Raw genomic sequence first — 26,717 nt, forward strand, 5'->3', positions numbered from 1 at the left:
GAATAAATTTGCCAAATTATTACTTGATCGTATCTGCTTGACATCAATTTCACATTTCTCTTCATGAATTACAATGATCTTCTTGTATGGATCTGAAAGATAACCTGCATATGTATATCCAACTAATTGTGGACTTGATCTATGTTGATAAAATAATCACATATTCAGGGCTTCAATTGCACTGAGATAAGATATTTCAGGACCAAGAATTTCTTCATCGTTTTCACAAGGACGAAATGAATATTTCTGCTCATCAAATAATCGAGCAACCATTGGAGTACTCAGGAGATGAACTTTGTCTATATAAAAGTGTTTCAAGACTTTATAGTAAAAGATCTTTACGTTGATGCATCTCAATATTGTGTACCAACTCTTTAAATGATACAGTTGATAATGTTTTGATAAACAAATTCACCATATTGATTCAAAATCATTTTAACATTAAATTCACTACTCTTCTGGAGTTGTGCTCTTTTGGAGTTATTGCAAATAATATAATGGAAAAGTTATCAAAATTAAATGCTAACCTCCAAATTCAACAAAACGGTGGCATCTTTTTAGACTAGATAAGTACCGCAGGATTTTACAGCTCTTCCGTAGCTGTCAGGCGTCGCAGGGCTATAATCCTACATCTATTGTTTATTGTAGAGAGATACTTCACGAGAGATGCTGTGAAGCAATAGAGATGCTTTGTCATAATTTTCTCTATAAAAGAAATATTCAGCTCATTTTTATTCGCATTTCATATTCTTCACTTTTACGTAATTAGTCTGTATTCTTACTCTGTAATGGCTCAGCAATCTTCTGATGATCAATATACGAGGTATTCTACACTTTGTTCACCAGTTATTTTTGCTTTTACCGTAGGTGCTATAATGCAATACAATAATGATCTGACTAATAAGTTAGATAATGAAGCTATCTACGACCTTGTGAGTCTCGGTACCCGATACTCATCAAGTATTGTCACATTTTCTCAGCGATGATAATCCAAAACTTGTGGAGTTGACAAACTCAACGAGAAAATTTATATCTTTCAACGATTTCTTTTGGAGTCCAACATGAAGATAGGAGCAATAAAGCAAAATAATATGAATTTAAATCCTTACTTAAATATTCTTTTCGATTGCCTACTCCTTTAGATAGGGATGTCATGCAAATTTTTAAAAAGCAAGATTATTTAAAGAATGAGGCGAAGAGCCTCAAATTTATGTAATTTTGTTTCGAGATAATAAAATAATATTTTACAAATATTCATATTGTGTTTCTATCTTCTGGTAGATGTTCTGTGTGCTCAATTTTATTTCTCTTTTAATAACTTCTTACAAAACCGTAATATGAATATAAAATACTAATTGTATTTAAGAGATGATATTTCAGAACTAATAATTTCATTAATCTTTCCATTGAAGCCGCAAAGGTTTTAAATTTATATTTCAAATATATGTAATTTTCATGAGCTCTTCTGGAACCTCAATAGCATTTAAATCATCTATATAAATTGCAATAAGTTAATATAGATACTGAAAATATATGGAAAATAGTTTGTTCCACGTGTGTTTGGATTGTTTTTAGATCATATAAGGATTTTTGAAACTTAATAGAATACATATTTTTGGATATATTCAGATTAGAAGTTTCAGGCATTTTATATCCTTCAGAGATTTTCATATATATGTTATAATCCAATGATCCATATAAATATGCAGTGAATCATGTATATCCAAACTCTCGATAACTTTCAAGCTAATAAAAACCTCAATATAATTTCATCAACTTCAAAAGCATATCAATATTATTTCTACGAAAAATTCGCTCGTGATTTACATATCATATTTTTATTTTCTTTATACAAATACCCACTGATATTCAACAAGCATAATCTTTTAGGTGTTTGGACTACGAGTCCATATGTATCACATTTTACTAGTGATATCAATTCTGCATGAATTGTTTCTTTCTATTCTAGACAATATTTTTACGTCGGTATTTTTCGATGGTTCTTGGCTTATTTTTTTCATTACTTCTGATAATGTCAAGTGTCATCTTATATGAAAATACGTTGTCAACAATAGTTTTATTTTTATTCAAAATGTCTCCAATACTCATTAAATTTATCGAGATTTCGTTATTTTCAGGTACCTGTCTCTCTTTAAGGGAAGACATTTCATGAAAAATCTCTTCAGAAGACATTCTTCAGGAGGATTATACTTTTCATAAGTTTTTATTATGAGAGAATTTTGTACAAAAAGTTTGGATGGATTTTATTACTTGTTTTGTAGGTAGGATCTCTTCAAGAGCACCAATTTTTTTTCTTTGAGCTTTTCTCTTTTGGGATGCTTTATCTTTTGTATCAATAGGTCTCACATGTTTTTAGATATGTCTTATGTTCATTAGACTGCTAAATTTCTTAATTGTCATACGGGGACTTCAATCCTCGCTGAGATTTTAGCAGCTAGAATATGAGACATTTTTATCTTACTGCATCCATAAATTAATTATCATCTGAACTTCCAGTTCACCTATGATAATCAAGATAACATCGAATTATTTCATTTTATTTGTTTCTAGGAAATTTTTATTTTCACTCATGGTGGGAAGACTTTATAGTAAAAGAATCTTTTGGTTTTTTTATGGACGTCCATATGAAAATTATTTGACTTATCATAATTGATTTCGGATGATCAAGATAATCATGAAAAATATACGAATATTTTGAATCATGTCACTTTTGATGCATCATAATATTTGATTTAATAGTTGTATAATATCATCTCAAAGAGAAATCTGATAGTTTTTTCAATACAAGTTTCTGGCTCGAAACTATAGAAATATTATAAAGATAATCATTACCACATCTAAGCTCTTGGTTTCTTTGAATAAAATGCATCATTCTCTTCTGAGAATGATATAAATCTAATATCATTTACTTCAGGGAATGATGTGGAACTAGTCGGACGTGATTAATAATTTATTAACAAAACTTCATTATTTTGCTTAACCACTAGAAGACTAAATATAAATTTATAATATATTGTGAGTTTTTGCACTCGATATTACTACTTTATGAGCACATTCGAGGTATTCATTTTAAACACATATTTTTTAGTGATTTTTTTATACAATTTCAATTATGCAACTTCAGGTGCATTAATCATAATGAGCTTTTGGTACACATATCATTCATTTAAATTATCTCATAGAATTAATAGATCTTTTATTATGAGATACTCAATAAAATTATTGATTTAGAGCGATTCTTAATGGATACTCAATTTCTATTCCAAGATGAATCTTAATATGATATACTTAATAAAATCATTGGTTTAGAACGATCCTTCAGGATGCTCAACTTCTATTTCAGGATGAAACTTAATATGAAATATCCAATAAAATTATTGGTTTAGGGCGATCCTTCAGGGATGCTTCATTTTTATTCTAAGATGAATCTTTTCATCAATAATTCATAACAAGTATAAAAAGTAAATAGAACTTGTATATAAACTATGTGAATAAAATTTACCACTGATATAACTGAAATGTAAACTATGTAAATAAATATAATTTTATCAAGTAATAATAATGAATATAGTTTTAAATACTCACCTCGGAGATTGCAAATAATATGTTGAAAAACTTATTTGAAGTAGAAGACCACTAGTTTCAGAATCAATAGAACCTTCGTGACATTCGGACTCCAAAGGCTCCACCATCGAGAATTTAATAAACCCAACACGTCCGGCAACACCTTCTGGGCCAAACCCTTGTGGTTGTTGCTACTGCTAGCCGTCACCATTGCCGTTTCAACCACCGTAGCCTCCTCCTCCTCTTCAATGGCCACCTCGTGCTCTTTATGCTTGTCCTTACCACTTCCTTCCACAGAAACATCACCCTTGTCCATCCAGCTCGCAGAAGCCACATCATTTTCCGGAGAGGTCACAGAAAAAGCACAGCTTTCCTCAATCTCCTATGTAATCGGAGTCTCCGAAACATCGGGGGACTTTCCTGGAGCGCGGCAACTGGTCGGTTTCTTTCTTCGTTTGCCTTTGCTGTTGACCTTCTTTGACCGTTCTCCGTGGCCCAGATGGTCCTTGAAGGCCTCAATGGCCTGGTGGATTAGCTCGCGGTTGGGCGAGGAATCCCACCTGAACTGTGCCCTTTGATTTCTAGCTCGGGATCGTGGTGGCTCTTTCTACCACGGCCACACTTAGGAACTCGTTTGCTAGGGGCGTCTCGAAATCACCGTTTGGTACAGGACCATCTTCTGCAAGAATTGCAGTGGTTGGATGAGCAAATAGAAGCATCAACAGCGAAACCCATTTGCTTCTTCGATGATGCCCCACCGAAGTGTCGATCTCGGATCTCGCCTGTCCATTTCTTCTTATACCGATGAAGCCCATGAGCTCGTCAACGATCTTCGAGACCCTCTCAGACGGGGCCAATTTCAACTCTTGTACAGAAGATGTGTACCCACGCTCATTTTTTTGGAAATTTAAGAGTCTGGGTAATAGGGATAGGAATTATGTGAGTATTGGTTGCCGGTGCTTTAGCTCCGAACTGAACCCATGAAGGCACAAAATTCTGGGTTTTTTCCAGGTTTGGGTCATGTATGAGGTCGGCCCAAGCAATGGACAAAAAGAATCGGGCGGTGGTGGTGTCGAGGAATTATCATCATCGAATTTGAAGATGGTGTACCAGTACATAGTCGGTGCCGTTGTAGCTTCTCTGTTGGGTTTTGTTTTGTCTTACAGATTTAGATTAGGAAAGAAGATCGCCACCAGATCTGAACATTTTGCCTAGAGATTCTCCTGGTTTGGTTCTAGGTTTTGGAAGAGAATTATAGCTAGGGACTGTAATAAGAGGAAGGAGCTGGGAGGTTGAATATATATATATATATATATTTTTCATTGTGCTAATAACGTATTGTAAAATTAATAAAAAGAGAGAGCCTCAAAGACAAAGAAGGAAAGAATGAGAGAGAGAATTCTTATTTTCATATCTTGTGTCTTGAATGATACCTATATATATAAGTATAAAAATTTTAATTAACGACTAACACGTAATTAATTATAACAATTAAATATAATCATTGAATACAAATCAATTTATAATACAACTAAATTTTTTTCATATATACACGAAAAGTAAAAGCCTTGAGTGCGCCCCAGGTTTAGGATTCCACTTTGAAAGTGAGGGAACAATGCAGCCTAGGCAACAGGCTATACAAATAGTAGGGTAGAATGAATTATGCATATTTAGAAACAAATTCGAGATAAAGCGTGAAAGAAGAGAGTAAAGTTTGCAAGTTGAAAAAGTTCGTTCTCTGTCTCAATTTTTATGACCATATATAATATATAATATGATATTAGATAATAAATTTATAAATAAAATCAAATAAATAAGTTTTAATTATTTAATATTATATTATAAAATGATAAAAATTAAAATAATGAATAACGTTTTCCTTATAAATTTATCTGAAATAAAAATCAATCAAAACTTAGATTTTGAGAGTGTGACCAATATGAAATTGTTGGCTCCGTCCATACCAAATTTTAATAAAGTAATGTTAAATATAAACTTAGATCTCGTTTATTTTAAAAAAAAAGTATGATTAGAAAATAAAACATTTAAATAAATTTTAATTTTTTAAAACGATACCTTTGGCATATACAAATTCTTTCCTTTTCTAAAATCTTTCATATTTAACATTTATAGCCACACAAATTTTGTTGAGAATTGAGGAAGAAATCTTGATTGTGCCACGTAATAAAGAAGTAGATGGTGTAGGGCCAATTTTGATCGAGATGAATAATTTTACTTTTGATTCCCATAAAAAAACAAATAAAGGAAAAAAAATTAAATTAATATATTTTTTGTCCGATTAAAATAACATACCTATAATAATCACTATCGAGTCCATTAATGTCACGCGGTAGAGACATCATAAGGGCTCCGAGTAGCCGGACCCACTCAGATACTCAGCCATCCACGTGCGACGGCTGACACCTTCACATGCTTACAACGCGCATAATTTTACCCAATCAGAAGGCAGAGACTGGTTGGGAACGCGTTTTGACTTTTTTTTTTTTAGAAAAATGTTAATACGTGGCTTGAATTTGTACCTTCATTTTAATCGTTTATATATTAATTTTTTATTTAATAATTAAAAAATAATAATTATTTTTTAAAAATATTTCAATATATTAAAAAATATAAAAAAAATAAAAGTAAATTTGTGCTAGCGTGCAGGCAACCCTAACATTACTCTTTTTTATTTTGACATATATTCGCATACTTCCTTCCTCCAAAGTAAACAGTAATGGACTCTTTCCAATCAAATGCTATCGTAGGCTTATCGCATGACCGAGATCTCGCCAAGGGACTCCGGTATTAAAACTCCTTTGCGGTTTTTGTCCGCCATCCTATTACAAACTCTGACCACTCCTACCTCTGTTGTTACGTACGAAGTACCAAAAGAGATTATTTTGAATTTAGATTTCGTTGTCTCGCTTTGATCCGCTTTTGTCAATTCAATTCTTCTTTTGTCTGCTCTGCTTTTCGCACTAACTACTACCCACCCACCCAATACACGAGACGCTTTGATTTGAATTAAGTTCGAAGCTATCTCGGAACGCTTTTTCTATTATCCAAGATTGACGCAATTCCTTATTCTTCCTTGAGCTTCCTTTTGAATTCTTTCCGCTTGCTTCATTTAGGCAAAGGCTAGAGTCCGTGAACATGTTATAGGAGTATTCTTGCTTTTGCTGAAGGGGGAGGGTCCTCGATGGAGAGCTACCTGAACGATAACTTTGGGGATGTAAAAGCCAAGAACTCGTCCGATGAGGCGCTTCAGAGATGGAGGAGCCTCTGCTGGCTAGTCAAAAATCCTAAACGGAGATTTCGATTCACTGCTAATCTCTCCAAGCGCTTCGAGGCTGAGGCTATCCGTCGCTCCAATCAGGTCCTAATCCCAGCTATTTTTCATTTCGTTGCATTTGTTTCTTTTCAAAATTGTTGCTAACATAAGGAATCACTATGTATTCTGCACTTAAATCACGGTTATTTGGCAGTAGGGTCAGGAACAAATGGATTTAATTTTTGTGGCGTAGTTGATTGTACTTGGTTTTTTAAGTTTGAAGTAGTTCTGCATAACAAACATTTGGAATTTCTATTTCATAAATCTAAGATTTGATTTGAATTTGAAAGACTTCCTTGTACTAATAAACAAATGGAAAGTAATTTTTTTTTTTTAAAAAGCCTCCACCTTCTTTTGGTTTGAGCTTCGTTTAGAAGTGGTAATATCGTGACCCCATTGGTTTGGTCTTCTCGCTGCGGTTTTGATTGACAAACACCTCATCATTAGAACTTTTTAAAATTTTTATACAAAATATAATAAATAATTCAATTTTTCCAAATATCAAAATAGAAATAAAATCATATTATAACAATATTTTATTTAACTTTTATCTAAAATCATCTCATCTCACTATACAAATTGGTTTGTCTGTCCAAATTATAACATTTCACTCATGGTGGAAAGCTAGGTAGATCTTTAGTACAGTTTCAGATTTAATGGAACTTTCTAACCAATCGAGTAAGGATGAGGAAAAATTCAAAAATCTGACTTCGCTCTAGCTCCGAAAAAACGGAGGAGGAGGTGTCACTAGATCGATTCCGACTCCAATCCGATTCTACTCTCACTTTATGCTTCAACTCTGATTCCGATATTATACATATGTTATAAAAATTTGTATTTATCATATATACTAGTATAGTTATATAACTGAACTTATATTGTTAAATTCAATAATATATTAGTTTGAGCAAATTATTATAAAATAATATAATTATACTATAAAAAAATAGACTAATAATAGTTTAGTATATGTAAACATCATAGTATTACAATCATGCATAATCAAGTACATAAATAAGTTAGACATTAGTATTGAAATAAGTCTAGTATAATAAGCTAATAACACGTAATACTAATTTATTAATGTATAAAATAACACGCAATTAGACACTAGAAATAAGTTTAGTGCAAAAATAAGTTATAAATAAGTTAGACAAACGTATAACATAATAACATGTAATACTATATTATAGAAATAAGTCTAATATAATAAGTTAATAACACATAATACTACAGTATAATAACATGTAATTAGACACTAAAAGTAATTTGTACTACTATAATATGATAACATGTAATTAGAACTATAGTACTATAAGTCTAGTATAAAAAGAAATTAGATATTAGTATAGAAGTAAATCAGCAATGAATGATTTAGTTTTAGTTTTTAATTTTTGGAAAACTTAAAATTTGAAAGCTCACAAAAAATCATTTTTAAGAATGGGCTAAATATGAAGCTAAAAAAAAATCTAAAAAAACCAAAATCCGACTCCACTCCGACAAGTTATAGTCGGAGTTTGGATTTGAACTTCAACAAAGCCGGAGTCACAGTTGGATTTAAGGGAATCCGACTCCAACTAAGTATGTGCTCACCCCTACAATCGAGAAGTAGAGGTAAAGAATGCGTGGGAACATTTCTTTTGTTATTCAGCGGTGAATAACAAAATTAGATATTAGTATAGAAGTAAATCAGCAGTGAATGATGTAGTTTTAGTTTTTAATTTTTGGAAAAATTAAAATATGAAAGCTCACAAAAAATCTTTTTAAGAATGGGCTAAATAGGAAGCTAAAAAAAATCTAAAAAACCAAAATCTGACTCTATTCTGACAAGTCAGAGTTGGAGTTGGATTGAAGTCTACACAAGTTGGAGTTGGAGTTTGGATTTGAACTTCAACAAAGCTGGAGTCAGAGTTGCATTTAAGGGAATCCGACTCCAACTAAGTATGTTCTCACCCCTACAATCGAGAAGTAGAAGTAAAGAATGCGTGGGAGCATTTCTTTTGTTATTCTCTCCATAGAAGCTATTTTATATTAAGTAGATGGGTTGGCTTTTCTTTTGTTACTTCCTTAGTTACTTGACTAAATAGTTAGAGCCAGCTCTAGAAAGAAATTGTAAAGATAGGAGGAAACCCCAAGCTACATATGGGCTTATGCTCCAAGAATGTTAGTCGTTATTACAAGAAATTGTTATTACAAGATAGGAGGAAAGCATAAGCTACATATCGGCTTATGCTCCAATAATCATTCTATGTTAGCCCCATAGAATCATCATACACGTCAGTAACTTTTTATTCATAGGCAATTCATCATTCTATACTCAATTTGGGGTAGAACAATTTCCTCCCCTGAATCATTGGCATCCTCATTAGACCATTCCTAGTTGAGATTGATTGTGATTTCATTTGTAATGATTGAAGGAAAGCCAAACCACATGTGGATTTATATTCCAATTGGACTATTCAATGTGACAATTTGAGTCCGATGAAATCATTATAACCCGCAAGATTTATTTCCCTCAGAAAGAATTGGGCTCTCATTCACTACTATTCTATACAATATTTGTAGTATTACAAAAACTTTGGCCTTATGGAAGATGATTTATTGTCCCTTCCTTTTTGTTTTGATCGTGGTTGTGATATCCTATACTGACCAATAAGGGTAGGTGGTGTATGAAATTCTACATCACTTGTGAAAAAGAAGTTCTTGTTCTTTGTAATGGTTCCAGTGAGGCTTCAATTGTATAATTTACTAGTCATTTTGGAATATAGACCCATATGTGGCTTGAGCCTTTCTTGGGGCATTACAAATTGTATCAGAGACCATCCCAACCAGAAATGTGGAACTTGAGCTATGCCACTTACGACGGATTGGCTCGACGAGGATGTTGGGAATTTAAGGAGGGGGGGATTCGATACCCCATACTAACTAATAAGGGTAGGTAGTGTATGAGATCCCACATTGCCTGGGATGGGAAAACTCTTGCTCCTTATAATGGTTTCAATGGAATTTCAATTGTATCATCGACTAACCCTTTTGGCTTGAGTCTCTCTTGGTGCGTTACAGTGGTATGACACCTGAACTTGAAGCTTTGATACACTCAGGTTCCACAGAGCTTGCAGTATTTGGTTTGGTCCTATCAAACCCAACCCCCAAATTTAGAATTGTTGGCATGTTTTGGACGGTAGAATGGGGAGATTGAGGAGTTTGTTTAAGTCTCCTGAGAAATAGAAGTCTATTAAAGGACCCTTGATAATAAAATTTTTGTAAACAAGGGCATATTTTTTTTATGAGAAAAATTAATGAACAAGGACATATTGACATGTGGTTAAAGAATGTCAGGATTGGAAATATAAATTTTCATGTGGTTAAAGAATGTCAGGAATGGAAAGATGTTGAAGTATAAATTCTCTATCACATGTCCTTTTCTCTCCATCTCTTATCTTTTTTTTTTTAATCTTTTTCACAATTCATACTCCGTGAATCTCTAATTGCTTTCTCCTTCCTCCTCACTCTGGCTATATTATCAATCGAAAAGGATAGATTAATAAATCCCAAATACAAAAATTTGATTAGTAAATTTGCATCTTAAATGGAAAAAGAGAATTTTTGGTGTTTAATAATAAAAATTTATATCTGAGTTAATTATATTTGGTCTTTGTTTATATTAAGCTTTGGGTCACTAAGTCAAGGTGTTCTAATTCTCATTAGCAAGTGCTCTGTAGGGAGGGCCTGAGGAAACAATACAACTGTGAGAAATCAAGGCGTTATATCATTCATGATCTGTGCAATATTAAATAACAATTAGCATACTTCCATTGATGCAAACAAAGTTGATGCTCAATTGTGCCTGCTGTGGAATTTGAATGTAAGCAGGTGTGAAGTTCCCGACCTCATTGGCTGTACTTAGCACCTTTTAGCAAGTATGTGCCGTGGAACTTTTCCAACTGGGACATGAGCATATGCCACTAATTTTAATCTCAGTTGCTTAGACTCCAAACTTTGCTGTAGCAAGTATCTGTAAGAATAATCTATGAGCTTTGATGACTGAGGTGCTTCTGGACTTATATTCTTTAATAAGCTTACCTGGATAGGAACTTGCCTGCACTTTCTTGAAAATCTTCATGTAGATCTATCAATTTTATAAAACTATTCTTCTGGATTGATTGTTGGTGGTTTACAAATTAGAAGTTTTGAGGAATGCACTGAGAGGGAAGTGGATTTGGTTAGAAAATGTGTGGTGGGGGTTATACCATTGCTTTTAAACAATGATTATAAATTTTAAATCATGTTCAAATTCAGAAACAATGAATTTCCTGAAAATTGGACATTTGTTGTGTCCTGCTCAACTGAGATTTTCCTTGCATATTCTTGATTTTCTGATGTCTCTCTCTGTCTTTCTTTTTTCCCTCTTTCTTTCTTGTTGAACATTATAGGAAAAGTTTAGAGTTGCAGTTTTGGTTTCGCAAGCTGCACTTCAATTTATCAGTGGTAAGTATCTTAATCTTCTCAAATTAAACTTTTGTAATACCATGGTTATACTTCATTGTGTTGACTGGAACTTCAATACCTGTAGGTCTAACTCTTTCCAGTGAATACACTGTGCCGGAGGAAGTCAAAACAGCAGGCTTTGAAATATGTGCTGAGGAGTTAGCATCCATCGCTGAAGGCCGTGATGTGAAGAAACTGAAAATACATGATGGGGTTGAGGGTATTGCAAACAAGCTTGCGTCATCATATGACGTTGGCATTCCAACTTCTGAGCACTTGCTGAATCAGAGAAAAGAGATTTATGGAATTAATAAATTTAATGAAACCCCAGTGCGAGGGTTTTGGGTCTTTGTGTGGGAAGCCCTTCAAGATATGACCCTTATGATACTTGCCGTTTGTGCTTTTGTCTCTCTTCTTGTTGGCATTACTCTGGAAGGATGGCCAAAGGGTGCTCATGATGGCCTTGGAATTGTTGCCAGCATTTTGCTGGTTGTACTGGTCACTGCCATTAGTGACTACAAACAATCTCTTCAGTTCAAGGATTTGGACAGGGAGAAGAAAAAAATTACAGTTCAGGTCACCAGAGATGGACTTAGACAAAAGATATCGATATATGATCTTCTTCCTGGTGACATTGTTCATCTTGCCATTGGAGATCAGGTTCCGGCAGATGGACTTTTTGTTTCTGGGTTCTCAGTATTGATAAATGAATCCAGTTTAACAGGAGAGAGTGAACCGGTTAACGTCAATTCTGATAATCCTTTTCTCCTATCAGGAACCAAAGTTCAGGATGGATCATGCAAGATGCTGGTAACAACTGTTGGAATGAGAACCCAGTGGGGTAAACTGATGGAGACCCTTATTGAGGGAGGAGATGATGAGACGCCGTTGCAGGTCAAACTTAATGGTGTGGCAACCATTATTGGTAAAATAGGCCTATTTTTTTCTGTGGTTACTTTTTCTGTTATGATGCAAGGCCTGATCAGCCGCAAACTACATGAAGGATCCTACTGGATCTGGTCTGGAGATGATATGATGCAAATCTTGGAATCGTTTGCTATTGCTGTCACCATAGTCGTTGTTGCTGTTCCTGAAGGACTGCCTTTGGCTGTGACACTAAGCCTTGCTTTTGCCATGAAGAAGATGATGAAAGATAAGGCACTTGTCCGTCATTTGGCTGCTTGTGAGACAATGGGGTCTGCCACAAGTATCTGTAGTGACAAGACTGGGACTCTAACTACTAACCATATGACTGTTGTGAAAGCTTGTATCTGTGGGAAAATCAATGACGTAGGAAGCTCTAAGGAGACTTCTAGTATAGGCTCTGAAATTCCTAGTTCTGCCTTGAGTATTCTTCTCCAATCAATATTTACCAACACTGGAGGAGAAATTGTTAAAAACAAAGATGAGAAAGTTGAGATACTGGGAACACCAACTGACACTGCACTCTTGGAGTTTGGGCTGTTGCTTGGTGGGAATTTTCAATCAGAAAGACAAGCACTGAACATTGTGAAAGTCGAGCCCTTCAATTCTGTTAAGAAGCGAATGGGAGTAGTTTTAGAGCTTCCCAATGGTGGTTTCCGCGTGCACAGTAAAGGTGCTTCTGAAATAGTATTAGCTGGATGTGACAAAGTCATAGACTCCAACGGTGAAATTGTTGCACTGAATGAGACATCAATTAATCATTTGAAGGATACGATTGACCAATTTGCCAGTGAAGCTCTTCGAACTCTATGCCTTGCGTATATGGAAATTGAAAACGAATATTCTGCTGAAAGTCCTATACCCACAAAAGGGTACACTTGCATAGGAATTGTTGGAATTAAAGATCCAGTTCGCCCAGGTGTCAGGGAGTCTGTTGCAATTTGTAGGGCAGCTGGTATAACTGTTCGGATGGTTACCGGAGACAACATAAACACTGCAAAGGCAATAGCTCGAGAATGTGGAATTTTGACCAGTAAGGGAATAGCAATTGAAGGCCCAGAATTCCGTGAGAAAAGTGAGGAGGAATTGCTCAAAATTATTCCAAACCTTCAGGTGATTTACGTGCTTAATGACATTATTAGGAGTGGAAGTTGGGAGACAAATTCAGTGTTTGTGGAAAACCCAAGCCCGTACTTAAGCATAAATGCTTCCTAGCACAAAGTACTCGTGCACGCTCGATAAAAGTAACGCGCACGTTTAAGAACAGAAATTTTTTGATCGAAGAAATTTAATATCAAAATTCTCATAAAATACAATAAAAAAAGGCAAGATAATCACATATTTAGCTTATCAACTCAATTTTGTATAGCCTTATGCAACATTATTACATAAAATTTAAACATAGAATTTTAATAATTCTTTTGTGCATTATGAGATTTACATGACAAGGATAATTGATAGCCTTCGTAAAAGTAAATTGCATGTTGAATCAAAATACTCTCAAAAGGCACTGAATGATCAAGCGTTGACTTTTATACTGGCATAAGCAATACACTGAAATCCTAGATTATATATCATCCTCATCATTAAGCATCATTTTTTTCCTCATAGGATGATCTATAACCCTCGTCATCTTCTCAATTTCCTTATCTACTTCATATAAGTTAATGGTTTACATTGATGAAAATTGCATGGTGTCTGAACAATGAATGGTTTGACTCTGAATTTCCATGGACACCATTGTTGAATTGATTTCTAAAGAAAATATGACATCCATATCGAACTCACAATGACCCATCCCAGAGTTGCCTAAGGAATGCTGCATTCCTGGACTATTTTTTAAAAGATTCCTAAAGGAAATTCTGTGCAAATTCCTCATTTCCAGTTTGCAGTTCTTCTGATAATTTGTTTTGCTTTATCTTGGGCTCTAACTATTCAAATTCTCTTCCCTGGAAGTACTGCCCAGTTTTAATTTAGAAATAGTATGTAGCTGCAAGGATTGGACTAAAGCAATGGGTATGGTAAATTAGGATAATTCTGGGCTACTTGAGTCCCAGTCCCAGTGAGTACTCCCAGTAACAATAATGTCATCCACATAAAAAACTATAATGATCACACCTGAAGTCTGCTGACGAACAAAAACAGAGTGATCCGAGTTTCTATGATACGTGTCTATGCTTCCCTTCCTTTCTGCGACCCCATTTTGCTGGAGGTATATGGGCAGGAGAACTTTTTATCAATTCCATGAATCATTTGAAATCATTGGCAGTCATCGAAGTGTAAATTATCCGCTAGATAGAACTTTTCTATGAGAAGAAGTCATCTGCTAAAGAAAATCTATTATTTCTTCATGTACAGGTCATGGCTCGATCTTTACCTCTGGATAAGCATACCCTTGTGAAACAGTTACGAACCACTTTTGAAGAAGTTGTTGCAGTGACTGGTGATGGTACGAATGATGCTCCAGCGCTTCATGAAGCAGACATTGGACTAGCAATGGGCATTGCTGGAACTGAGGTGTTACCTAGATGCTGTTCCTTTGTTCTTGCCATAAAAAAAATACATTAATCTTACCAAATATAGCTGTGATGCAAGCCCCAACTTCAAAAAGTTATATTCTACTTCTTTGGTTTTAACAAAGATATATTTATTTAAATTCTCAACCCCTTTAAATTAACTATGTTTTCATTTCATTCTTGCCTGCTAATACAAGTGCTCCAATGCTTAAAGGGGAAGGTTAGATGGAATTTTCTGTGTGTCATTGGTAATCATATTTAGACATGAAACTGTGAGAAACAAGCATACGTTTTCCTATTAGGCCTTGAGTGCAAGATATCAAATGACAGCAACTCACAACATTTGTGTAATTTCATATAAACATTAGAAATCTTTTCCTGGTTTTCTTTCTGTCTACTTTTTGCCTTTTTTCATCTATATTCTTTTAATTACCTGGAAAAAGCTTTCGCATCATGAAACTGCTATCCAAAAAGATTGTTGTTTATGCATCCAGGCCCTTTTCTTGTATCTCGTGGACAGTAATTTAGTGATTTATGTCATGAACCTTGTACCAGGTGGCAAAAGAGAGTGCTGATGTCATTATCTTAGATGATAACTTCTCCACAATCGTTACTGTAGCGAAATGGGGACGTTCTGTTTACATAAATATTCAAAAATTTGTTCAGTTTCAGCTCACAGTAAATGTGGTTGCCCTAATTGTCAACTTTTCTTCGGCCTGTTTGACAGGTCAGCAGATGCTCATCTTTTTTCTTTCTTTTCATATCAGTTTACTTTTTTAGGCTAAACCTTTTCCTATAGCATTCTTATAACATTCCTTCATTCACTCTTTTGTCTTCGTTCTCAGGGAACACTCCCCTGACTGCTGTGCAGCTTCTATGGGTCAACATGATCATGGACACTCTAGGAGCACTTGCATTAGCCACAGAGCCTCCAAATGATGACTTAATGAAAAGATCACCGGTTGGTAGGAAGGGAAACTTCATCAGTAATGTTATGTGGAGGAATATCTTGGGGCAGTCTCTGTATCAGTTTGTCATAATTTGGTTTCTCCAGACAAGAGGAAAAGCAGCTTTTAGGCTTGAAGGCCCACATTCCGATTTAGTATTGAACACGATCATTTTCAACTCGTTTGTCTTTTGTCAGGTAATTTTAAATTCATTGGGACAAATTGGGGCTCTCCCTTCACCACTCCCGTGGGGGACATGTCACTCTTAATTTGGAATGCGTTTCTTTGGTGTGTTGACCATACAGGGTCAAAATTGATGGTATCATCTATATCCAGGAAAACACCCAGAGTTTTATGGTTTTGTTCTATGGTGCTGTATGTGCATGGATACATGTATTAGTACTGCTGCTAATATTTGGGAGGGGAATTTTATGTAATAGGCTTGTTATTACTGCTTAATCCTGACTAGTAATATAGCAAATAATAGTAGGAGCATGCTGACAGATTCGTTCCACACACGCCTATGCAATGGATGCTCATCTACTTGTTTTCTAGGCAGATACTTCATCTGACTGGATGAGCATAGATTTTTGCCTTAAATATGAAATCTCATGATTCAATCATGATAAACTTATCCTTTTTGTTTTTTTGTATAGAATATTAATGTCTAGTTGCAATATTGAATCTTGTTAATAGTTCGCTGTCATGATTACAAGCACAATCTGAACTAATTACCCCTTTTTTTCCCTCTAAGAGCTGCAATCTTGAATTTATTTGTATTATTTAACTTACCCTGGAATGCTGATGTCTTCTGCAGGTTTTCAATGAGATCAGCTGTAGGGAGATGGAAAAAATAAACGTCTTCAAAGGTATAATAGAGAACTATGTGTTTGTGGGTGTGCTTGCTTGCACTGTCCTCTTTCAAATCATCGTCATTGAGTTCCTGGGTGCATTTGCAAACACAACTCCTCTCAGCTCAGAACAGTGGTTTGTAAGTGTTTTCCTGGGATTCCTTGGGATGCCAGTAGCAGCAATTCTAAAGATGATTCCTGTGGATTGAAATCAAGGCAAACTGAATAGTTGCGTTCTGGCTTAGTTTTCCAAACTCGCAACCGTGATAGGAGTTTATATTTTGGTTGTACAGCTGTGGAGTAACTTTGAACTGACATGGTTTTCCGTATTGTAAATTTGATAGGCTAGAAAATTTAATACAAAACCTATGGCTCAAGATGGGCGCGTCTGACATTTGTGGGGGAGTTTCTATTCATGTTAGATTTTCTCTAGACTTCTAACTTCAGGATTTGTGATATGAATTGAAAGATTTGCCTGATCATGCAGCTGTATTATAACGTGCTTATCCGGTATTTTTATGATTGATCTTGCCAGTTGTTATATAACGCCCAAATGTTCCCATCAACAGAGTATTTTTTCTTTTTCTTTTTTCTTTGTGTTTTTGGCATGATCCAATTTTAGGCATTCGGTGCCAATTGCCAAAGCCGTTTATATTGAAGTAATAATCTTTGGTTGACAAATGGTGAGAAACGAGCGGTGTGGGCTGTCATCTGAGATGGGTACTTGTTAAAAGTTTGATCTTGAACGTTACAGATAAAAAAGTTGCAGTGTCTTTGTGTCGCTTGGCATTCTCGAGTCAAGGTATACATGGTGTCAACAAATAGGAGAAACGTTTAGTTTCAATTGAATTTGAGTGCGGTGCGTTGGACTGCAACTTTTCCAGTTGAAAAAAAAACTTGTGCATTGATAATTGAGCAGGTGCGAGTTTGAGATAAGGAATGTTGTTAGAGCATTCACATTGGTTTATGCATATGCATATGTAAAATCACATCTTTTAGAGATCCAATTTACCATACAAGCAAAACTTCCACATTGGCTTATGCAAATTTGAGAACAAAATAATAATAAAATATTATCATTTTATTATTTTTTTTTTACATTTTTTTTAATAGGGTTTGATCTTCAAATATGTAAAATATTTGAGTAAAATATTTTTTGGAGAATGAATGAATAAAATATGTAGTAAAATATTTAAAAGTAAAATATGTAGAAAGAGAGTGGGAGGAGAGAAAAAGAATGAATAAAATATGTTTTGGAGAGTGAATAGTTGATCTTTAAACATGTAAATGTACTGTTCATAGCTATGCAAATATTTGAAGATGCATAATCCAATGTAGATGAATTTAAGCTCATATTATGCAAATATGATTTTGCATATGCATATGCATAGACCAATGTGAATGCTCTTAGAATGAAAGTTTAAGGTGTTGGGACGCTGAAATGACCTAAGATGACGACGTAGGGCACGATGGAAACTTAGATAAAGGATGATCTAGGTAACAGACACCTCCCCAAGAACAGATTGACAACACGACGATAAGTCTAACAACCGTCTAATCCAATCTACAGTTCTCCATTGAATGCGGGGGATGAATTTCTCTTTCTAGTCAGTAACCATATTTATGTTGTGGATAGGAGTGGAGATTGCTGAGTGGTTGTCAAAGTCTCAGTGTCTAGCTGCATCCACGTCCCAAAAAAACAAAAGGGTTCCCACCATAAACAACGCAAGCCACAGCACAGCAGCGATGGGCATGAGTAAATTAACGGCATTGATATGGCAGCTTTTTGCTTGTCAACATTTAAAACCTATGCTCTGTTCCAAGCACCACTTCACTCACTGTGCACTAATTCTAGTGGTGGGATGCTCACACCGATACCTGAGGTTTTGGTTAATTAAAATTAAAAATTTTATCATATCTTAATTTATTATTATATATTTTTTAAATTTTTATATAAAATATAATAAATAATTTAATTTTTTTAAATTTTAATATAAAATTAATATTTAAAAATTATATTATAATAATATTTTATTATTATCATTTAAAATATTTTACCTTATCTATATAACTAAACGAAACTGTCGAGCAGTTTATAATAATTGCCACGTAGCGTTGGATGGATAGAAATATCACAACTGAACTGAATGCAGTATGGCCATCCCTATAGCTAACTCAGTTATCGAAAAATATATGTGAATTTCATTATAATTAATATTAATTTACACATTGTTTACTGGCAGCATTTAATCATGCTATGAACTAATTTAGCTGCTGTCTATTTTTTATTTTTATTTTTTCTCATTGTAGAAAGCGTTCATATCTAAAATTAAAAGAAATTTCAGTCCAACTTTCTTGCAGTGTCCGTTTTCCTTTATATAATGCTGTTTTATTTATTTTTTATTTTTTATTGACTTCGGTTTTGTATCGTTTGTTGTATTTAATTTAGCTTGCAGTTTTGATACATGATAGCCCTCGCCCTCGGTGAATCATTCAAGCACATCAGCACTGCGATGTTGGCGCTTTTTTCAAATACATAAAATCACGTAATGGACGAAAATATTGCGATGATATGATTGCAATTTTCAGCTGCAGAAACCCCAAATCTAGAACACATTTTTCACCGGATCGTCCGTCCGAGCGCGAAGCCGTCATCCTGTCTCTCAGAACAGAGACAGTGGGACCTTGTATAGCGGGTGAGGATAATTTTGAAGACTTTCCAATGTGTTTGAATTTTCAAACGAGTAATTTTAGTATTTTTTTTAATATTTATTTATAAAAAATAATTTATTATTATATAAATTTTAAATTTAATTTTTTTAAAATAAAAATATGCTACAAATATTATTTTACTTTTTAATTATTTTTTTATTCTGACGGTAACGGGGATGGTAAATAAACTTTTCTTTTAACAGAGAGGGAGACGTGCTGGGAGCAGGCAAAGCTGAAGATATCCGTCCGATGTGATTTATAGCAGTGGTAAAAAATAGATGGAGATGCCATCTTCCAGCCAGCAAAGAATGGGAGCTGGATGTCAGCAAAATGTAAGGAGCCAAGTACTTTTGGCAGTAGTCTGCCTCTTCAATAAAAACAGATTTATTCACTATGGTATCTCCCATGTAAATGTTTTCCCTCGGAACGTCAACCTCATCTGCCCAGATCTTGGGTTCCATCCTTCAGCCAAATATCATGCTACGAAAAATTAAAAAAGGACTATTTGTTTCGTTTCTTTGTGTTTCAGGTCGTTTTCTTCTTTCTACTATTTTCGCTTCAAACATCCCTAGCCAGCATCTTCATCTATGATTCTATCCTATCATGTTCTTGGCTAAGTATACAAGTTTTATCCTCGCCAACTTTATCAACATTATCAGTCAATACATGTGATGAAAACACTGCTTGCATGGTCTGGCTCCAACTGAGGATTCCTTGATGATTTTTAGAGTAATACTGTTCATCATTTCAATTCTCATCATCTAATGATATGATATTAAATAATTAAAAATTATTTATTATGTTTTACTTGTGAACCAATTATTTAATACCATGTCATCAAAAGATAAATAGATTTATTGTAATTTTTATAGGTTTTTCGAAAGTGGTGAAGTCACTAAAATAGGTTTAGATTAAAGAATTTTGTTTATATATATTTTACTTGGATTTGAGAGAATTTTAAAAACTCCCAAAAGAGTACAAATACAAAGCACCAAGATGATGTAGAATTCTTTTGATTTCTTAATTCAGTTCATAACTTTATTTTGGGATTTTTTTAATTTTTTTTTAAATTATTGCAAACTAAAATGATCAAATTCATCGTCATGATACGTGATTTAACGAAAATAAAATTACTGCCTAAAAAATTAAGGGCGTTACATATTATTTGGAAGGTGAGAGCTAGCATTAGGTAGCATCGTTAAAGGAGCCCAACACTAACAACTCAGCTGGCTTGGAAAATGGTAGCCAACAGAGTGAATACAAAAACCGATTTCATCAAAACTATAATCAACATAGAAAATTCCTTTTGATTACATAGACAAGGTGTTGGGTTTCATGGCCCCTCAATCCAGCAAAGCCAGAGCTTCGCCGGGAAAAAAAAGAGCGAGGGCCCGCCTGAAAAGGCATGCCCCAAACATTCAAACAAATCCAATCACATCCACCTGTTACACAAGCATAGATGCATCAAATCACACAAACAGAGCTCCTTGCCCATCTTTTCCCCGTCACTCTACCTTGCTTTCAGCCTTTTCGAAACACCACCAAAGCATCCCAAGCATCCCATCGATAGCCAGGTCGCCTCAGACATCTCAGACCCACAAACTATAACAAACTAGAGAGAAACTATAAGCAAAAATAATTGCACAAGAATGAAGTAATAGCACTGTTTTACATGCAGTCTTGAAGCAGCCCCCCCTCCTCTTCCCTGTCTTTTTTCATATCGTGGCATTGGTCTAATAACAGTCAGCTTTTTGTATGTTGCCCAAAGCTTTGCCTTTTTCTTTGTTTTTTTTTTTTCTTTTTTATTTCTCTTTTCCTGCTCTGTCTCTCCTTTCCTAAGGGAGATTCAGGCAAGCCAAAATCATGTCGATCAAGTATTGATTAAAGAAAGCCTAAGACCAATAGTCATCATTGTAAAAGCCATAGCTAATCTTTGGAAAACTCTCAATAGTCAGAAATCTCTTTATCCGAGTTTATCATCAGGTATGCCATAGCTTTGATCACAAGTACTGAACGTAAGCTTTCTTCTTTTGTTGGTAACCGCAGAAGTAACCGAAGATTTTTCTAAAACATCAATAGGCCTCGATTGGGTCGGCGAAAGATCTGAAGAATTCACAGCCTTTGGGATTTTAAGAATCTCCGTTTGTAGTCTTCGCATCGTATTATAGCATGAAAACACATCGTCCTGTAGTAGAAACAAGGTCCAAGACCCATTAACCGGAATCCGCTTCTTTCTTTGTTTGATGAATATATAATAGAGAAAACGAATTCTACACTAATTTATGTGTGTATATATACACACAAGGGACTCACAACTTCAAGAAATCTACGAGGAGAAATGGAATTCATCTTCAACTCCAATGCTCTTCTTGTGAATCTGTCGTCCAAAGCCAGCAAGGCGGCGGCAGCAGCAACAGCAGACGGTCGATGACCCATTAAATTGACCTCTACAATAAATAGCATCATAAATCAATACGGATATGTACATAAAACCAGATCAGTACAATGCCATCAATACAAATATGAATAGATGTTCCTGGATGTACCTCTCATTATGGCTAAGATGATCTGCACAGTTCTAGACACTATATTGCTTGGCGGAGATTCCTCGTAAAACTTGTTGATGAAGAAATAAAGAAAAGGGAAAGGAGTGATTGAGCACATCCGCCATTCCAATGTGCTCAATACCAAAAGCTCCATTCTCTGAATGACTTCGCTGTCGAAGTTATAATCCTCTAACAGATACTCTGACAAAACTGGAACTTTTAACTCCTCCATCTTCGCAGCCAAAGAAAGACATGCTACTGAGAGCAATCTAATAGCCCACAAATTTTCACTCTGCAACTTTTAAAATTTCAATATATATATAACAAGAACGATGATTGATAATCGAAAGGATTAGGTCGAAGTTATTAAGTTTGGGGTAAAGAAAAAATAAAGGTAAAGAAAAAATTGAAGGAAATTGAACTTACATCGATGAAACGCCTTGAAAGGAATCGATCGAAGTATGTCATAGACAAATAAGCTGTTTGGAAGCGAAATCGGAATGCTGCTCTGGTCTAGATCCATTTACAAGAATTAAAAATCAAGGCCGATTACAGTGGTGTTGGTTCAGCTCAATGAAAATAACAATTAAATTGAAAAAAAGGAATGGAATGAGACTAACTTTGAGAATCCATGTGATAGCTTCCAAGCGAGCACATTTGACCCAGTTCCCAAAAACCAAAGACTCACTTCTTTTGAACCCATGACGGATTTCTCTTTCAAAAAACATCTCCATATACTCATCTTCATAGCCATCATAATTCTTAAAGTTAATGAACGTGTCCTCTTCCACCAGCTCTTCATCCAAGCGAGTCTCACTTTCCTGACAAAGGAGGCTAGAGAAAGAACCATCCATTTTTAACTTTCTCCTTTTCCTCTCTCTCTCTCTCTCTCTCTCTCTCTCTCTCTCTCTCTCTCTCTCTCTCTCTCTCTGTGTATGCGAATCAAACAGACAATCCAAGGCACTGTGAGAGAGATATATAAACTGCTAAATCCATGATTTGGAGAGAGAAAACGTGGTTTACCGCCATGACCAAAAGGTAGAAGTTGAGGGAGAGGTGGAGATGGGGACGGGGACCTATAATTTAGCAAAAGATGCGGGACTGTTTTCACGGTTGTAGATTGAGAAATAAAACGGGATACTCTCCATTGTCTCCAAAATGAGGCGAGATTGTAGAAGTGTCCGTTTTTGGGTTGGGTGTGGAGAGAGAGAGAGAGAGAGTTCTTTTGTATGCGTCCACTGTGCGGGATGACCATGTTTGACTGAGAAAGCCTTTGTTTCGGGGCACCAACAGCTTGGACTATGAGTTGGTGGGGACTTGTTGCTGATACGCGAGTCTTCAGACCGTGTGGTACACAGCCCAACGGAGAGCAGCTATGTAATTGTTTCCGTACATGGTGTCGTACCCTTAGGGCTTGAGGCACAACCTGAGGTTCTCTGTGATTGGAGGGAGTTAGGATTCTATACGGTAGGATCCAGATGGTCTGGCGTGACAAGTCAAATTTCATTCATTCAAGAACATCTAGATGTGCCATTGGATGGGATTTTACACTTGCAATAAACTTGCACGATCGAAATGATTGCTGGATTCGATGGCCTTCACCTCTAATTTTGGTTGTTAGTGTTTTTATATATGTTTTTTTTTTTTTTTAACATAAATGCTATGACCAAAGAATTTTACAAAATTAAACTTATAAAGTAACATGATTTGATGTAGCACGTTATATTATAAAATAAATTTAACATATCATATAAATTCATATCAATTTGTGAGTTTATTTTTATAAATTTTTTTTTTATGGCTATAACACTTATAATCTTCTTATTATTAAGTTTGAAATCAAGGGATCCATCAAAGGTGAATAAGAAAGAAAAAAATCCAAATCAACTATACAAATAGTGATAATTAGCGGATTCATTGTTGTTCAACTTGTTTCAACTTTCTACAAAATAATTTATATAGTAAACAAATGAGAAATGTATTTAAAAAATCATGGGAAGAAAACACATTATATTAATTACAAACGTTAATTTCTATTATTTAAAACCCAACAAAAATTGCCAACAAATATATATATGAAGTGCTAGTAGTAGTAGTAGTATCTCAGGTGGTTGCGCAAGTCCAGCTCAGACGAGCATTTTTTGATGGAACATGAAAATAGATCGAAGGACAACAAAAAAAATCCAAAAGCCGACTTAACACTAGCCAATACTAAATGATACCTCGGCATATAGTGCATGATCTCACTTTGAATCTGACAATTTTTTTTTTCCTTAATTTCTTAATTTATAAATTCTAGTCCTAGCTAGCTAGATCATACGGCCACTTTGGTCGATGATCTTGAACTTTCAATATTTGTACTGGTCTATTTGAAAACATATATAGTTTAACAATGTAAAGAATTATAATTTTGTCAACTTGTAGGAGGAAACAATTCCTTATCTAATTGAGTTCATGATTTGTTTAGACCAACTTGTGATCATGATCTATAAAATACATATATATATGGCACATAATTAATTATTAATATCTTATGCACTCTATGATCTATTCCCCTTTAACAGGGAAATGGGTTGTTCAAAATATGAAATTTGATTAAAAAAGTTTTTTCAGTCCTCGCTGCTTGCCTACACAAAGATATATAGCTCATGATTAAGCTCCTAAGTACTATCATCCATTAATGGCGGATCCCGAAAGTACACGTGGCTAAGCCTGGCCTCCAGAAGTGTTGCTAGCAGCTTGCATATATTGAAGCTAAATTATCTAAAACCCTTTCTATATACTGACAATATTGATAATGAAATAGTACTGTACCAATGTCCATTAATTCACATTAATCAATGGAAGATCGTGGGTTAGCTGGATGCAAGACTACAAGAACACTTTAGCTAGGGTATATTATTTGCTTGACCTCCAAAGTACTCATCATGAGTTAGGTTAATTGATTGTTTTGTTTTGGGACAATAGTGGGCCAATTTATAAGTATTTTTCTTCCTAATTTCTTCTGGGTTATTGGAACAAATTAAAACAAAAAAGAAGTCAAACTTAAATAGATGGAACTATATATATGTACCCAGGTTTTGGGCTTCTCCCACTCTAAATATATAGCACGAATCCATGTAATTCCAAATTAAAATAAATAGTATTGCCTCTAAAAAAAAAGAAAAGAAAAGAGTCCCCATTAATTAGTACAATCGAGTAATATGGTATATACCATGCATCCAAATTTTCAATCAGTACTGAAATGTCTTATTTTCTAATTGGTAAGATTACATAACAGGGGAGATTATATAATTCTTAATTTTTAATCATGAATACGATCATGATTAATTAAAATATGATGATCAGCTTAATCAGTCAGTCGACGTACGTACGTTATAAAGAAGTACTAAATGCAATCAAATTTGGGTTTAGAGAGAGAAGATCAAGATTATTGCGTTGACCGGTGCATGTGCATGCATGGGGGTCCCTAGCTATCGTTTAGAGATCTTAGAATCGATCGATTACTTTCACGTACCCAGTAGTACTGCCCAATTCATTTATCACTCGAATGGCAGTGCGCTAGCTGCTAGCTTGTATAATGTGCCTCTGAGACCAAAAATAGCATCGACCTTCAATAATAATGCCTTCTGATTTTACGTAAAAGACCAAAATGATACTGTACACGCACGTTAGGTAATAATCTGTGTTTTCTGGTCCCATACGTACCTTAACGTAAAGTCTATCTATGAATGTCTGAAAGCAAATCAAATCGGATGGTTGGCATGCATTTTTACTGCAAAAAAGATAAATTTTTATAATTAATTTATAGCAATAAAAAGATTATTAATAATTAAAATAATTTTTTTATTACTATAAATTAGTTAAAAAAATCTATTTTTCCCTCTGATCAGTTACTGTTTGCATTCTTGATTATGCTGTCCTCTGTCTTTAGCTGCTCATCAGCGGTGGGACAATACATTGTTGGAAAGGACATTCCACTTTATTTTTATTGTTGCAACACTTGAATGTGGCGATATTTCTCTCTTCACAAGTGTCTGTACGCTGGGGGTTCAAAGCTGGGGTTCGACCCCCTTCTCCATGGGCCTATATATATATATATATATATATATATGTGTATATATACGCGCGCCCCCGTTCAAACTACCTAACAAAAAAAGAAAATGTGATACCATGAACAGTTGCACGTACAGTAGTTGAGCTATATAGCAGTAGCACTTGCACCAGCTAAAGATCAAATTAGAGACTTTAATCAACCATGAATGGAGTTAACATGAGAGCTAGCCAGCCACCATCGCTGCGAGACCAATTTCTTCGAAAGAAAATAATGTTCCAACGCAGCTAGTTTATTGAAACATCATTACCTCTGATGATAATCATGTGCTAAAACTACGTTTTTTTCCTCCCTAGCTTGTACTGATATTTGAAGAAGATGTTTTCTGGTCATTTCTGATTAATACTGTCTACGAGTTATATGTTGTCTCAGTCATTCAACGAAAACTATGCATGATAGTTGCAAATAGTTTTGCTCAGTACCGGCCCCTCATATATATATATATATATCGCTATTTTTTTCGGTCAAGGGGAATATTGAGGTTGAGTACTTGATCAATAGCTAGCTAATCATGTAAGTTTGCCTAGAAAAGTGAGAATGATTTCACTATAGAGTTTTGCTATATACAAATACAATTGCGTACTAACCTGTGTACCAATACTGATTCATTCATATTTAAAATTTAAATTAACATTGTTTTTAATAAAATCTACTTTTTAACTAATCACATCACATCGGTACACAGATTAGTACACAATTA

At 34.7% G+C, this 26,717-nt stretch overlaps 2 protein-coding genes and 1 pseudogene across 4 annotated transcripts; 1 reads left to right on the forward strand and 2 right to left on the reverse strand.

Annotated features, from left to right (window-relative positions):
• Positions 1-3,321: 3,321 nt before the first annotated feature.
• On the reverse strand, positions 3,322-4,400 carry LOC122316392 (annotated as a pseudogene).
• Positions 4,401-6,253: 1,853 nt separating this feature from the next.
• On the forward strand, positions 6,254-17,127 carry LOC122315275 (calcium-transporting ATPase 1-like). 2 transcript variants are annotated; one of them, XM_043131099.1, is made up of 8 exons: positions 6,254-6,390; positions 6,720-6,964; positions 11,353-11,407; positions 11,493-13,444; positions 14,690-14,848; positions 15,403-15,574; positions 15,693-15,991; positions 16,612-17,127. In XM_043131099.1, the coding sequence occupies exons 2-8, from the start codon at positions 6,788-6,790 to the stop codon at positions 16,852-16,854; spliced, it is 3,057 nt and encodes a 1,018-aa protein (XP_042987033.1). In that variant the 5' UTR covers positions 6,254-6,390; positions 6,720-6,787; the 3' UTR covers positions 16,855-17,127. The 2 variants fall into 2 exon arrangements, with proteins under 2 accessions (XP_042987033.1, XP_042987031.1); XM_043131097.1 differs by having other exon boundaries at positions 6,295-6,964.
• A 3,500-nt stretch (positions 17,128-20,627) lies between these two features.
• LOC122315091 (cyclin-D5-1-like) lies at positions 20,628-23,128 on the reverse strand. Of its 2 annotated transcripts, none has more exons than XM_043130852.1 (5): positions 22,524-23,128; positions 22,330-22,416; positions 21,904-22,201; positions 21,671-21,804; positions 20,628-21,542 (listed from the first exon to the last, which is right to left on the reverse strand). In XM_043130852.1, exons 1-5 carry the CDS (start codon positions 22,755-22,757, stop codon positions 21,321-21,323), a joined length of 975 nt encoding a protein of 324 aa, XP_042986786.1. In that variant the 5' UTR covers positions 22,758-23,128; the 3' UTR covers positions 20,628-21,320. The 2 variants fall into 2 exon arrangements, with proteins under 2 accessions (XP_042986786.1, XP_042986787.1); XM_043130853.1 differs by having other exon boundaries at positions 21,904-22,195; positions 22,524-23,123.
• Positions 23,129-26,717: the final 3,589 nt, after the last annotated feature.

The sequence above is a fragment of the Carya illinoinensis genome, chromosome 7 (genome assembly GCF_018687715.1).
Source record: "Carya illinoinensis cultivar Pawnee chromosome 7, C.illinoinensisPawnee_v1, whole genome shotgun sequence".
In the NCBI taxonomy this organism is placed as follows: Eukaryota; Viridiplantae; Streptophyta; class Magnoliopsida; order Fagales; family Juglandaceae; genus Carya; species Carya illinoinensis.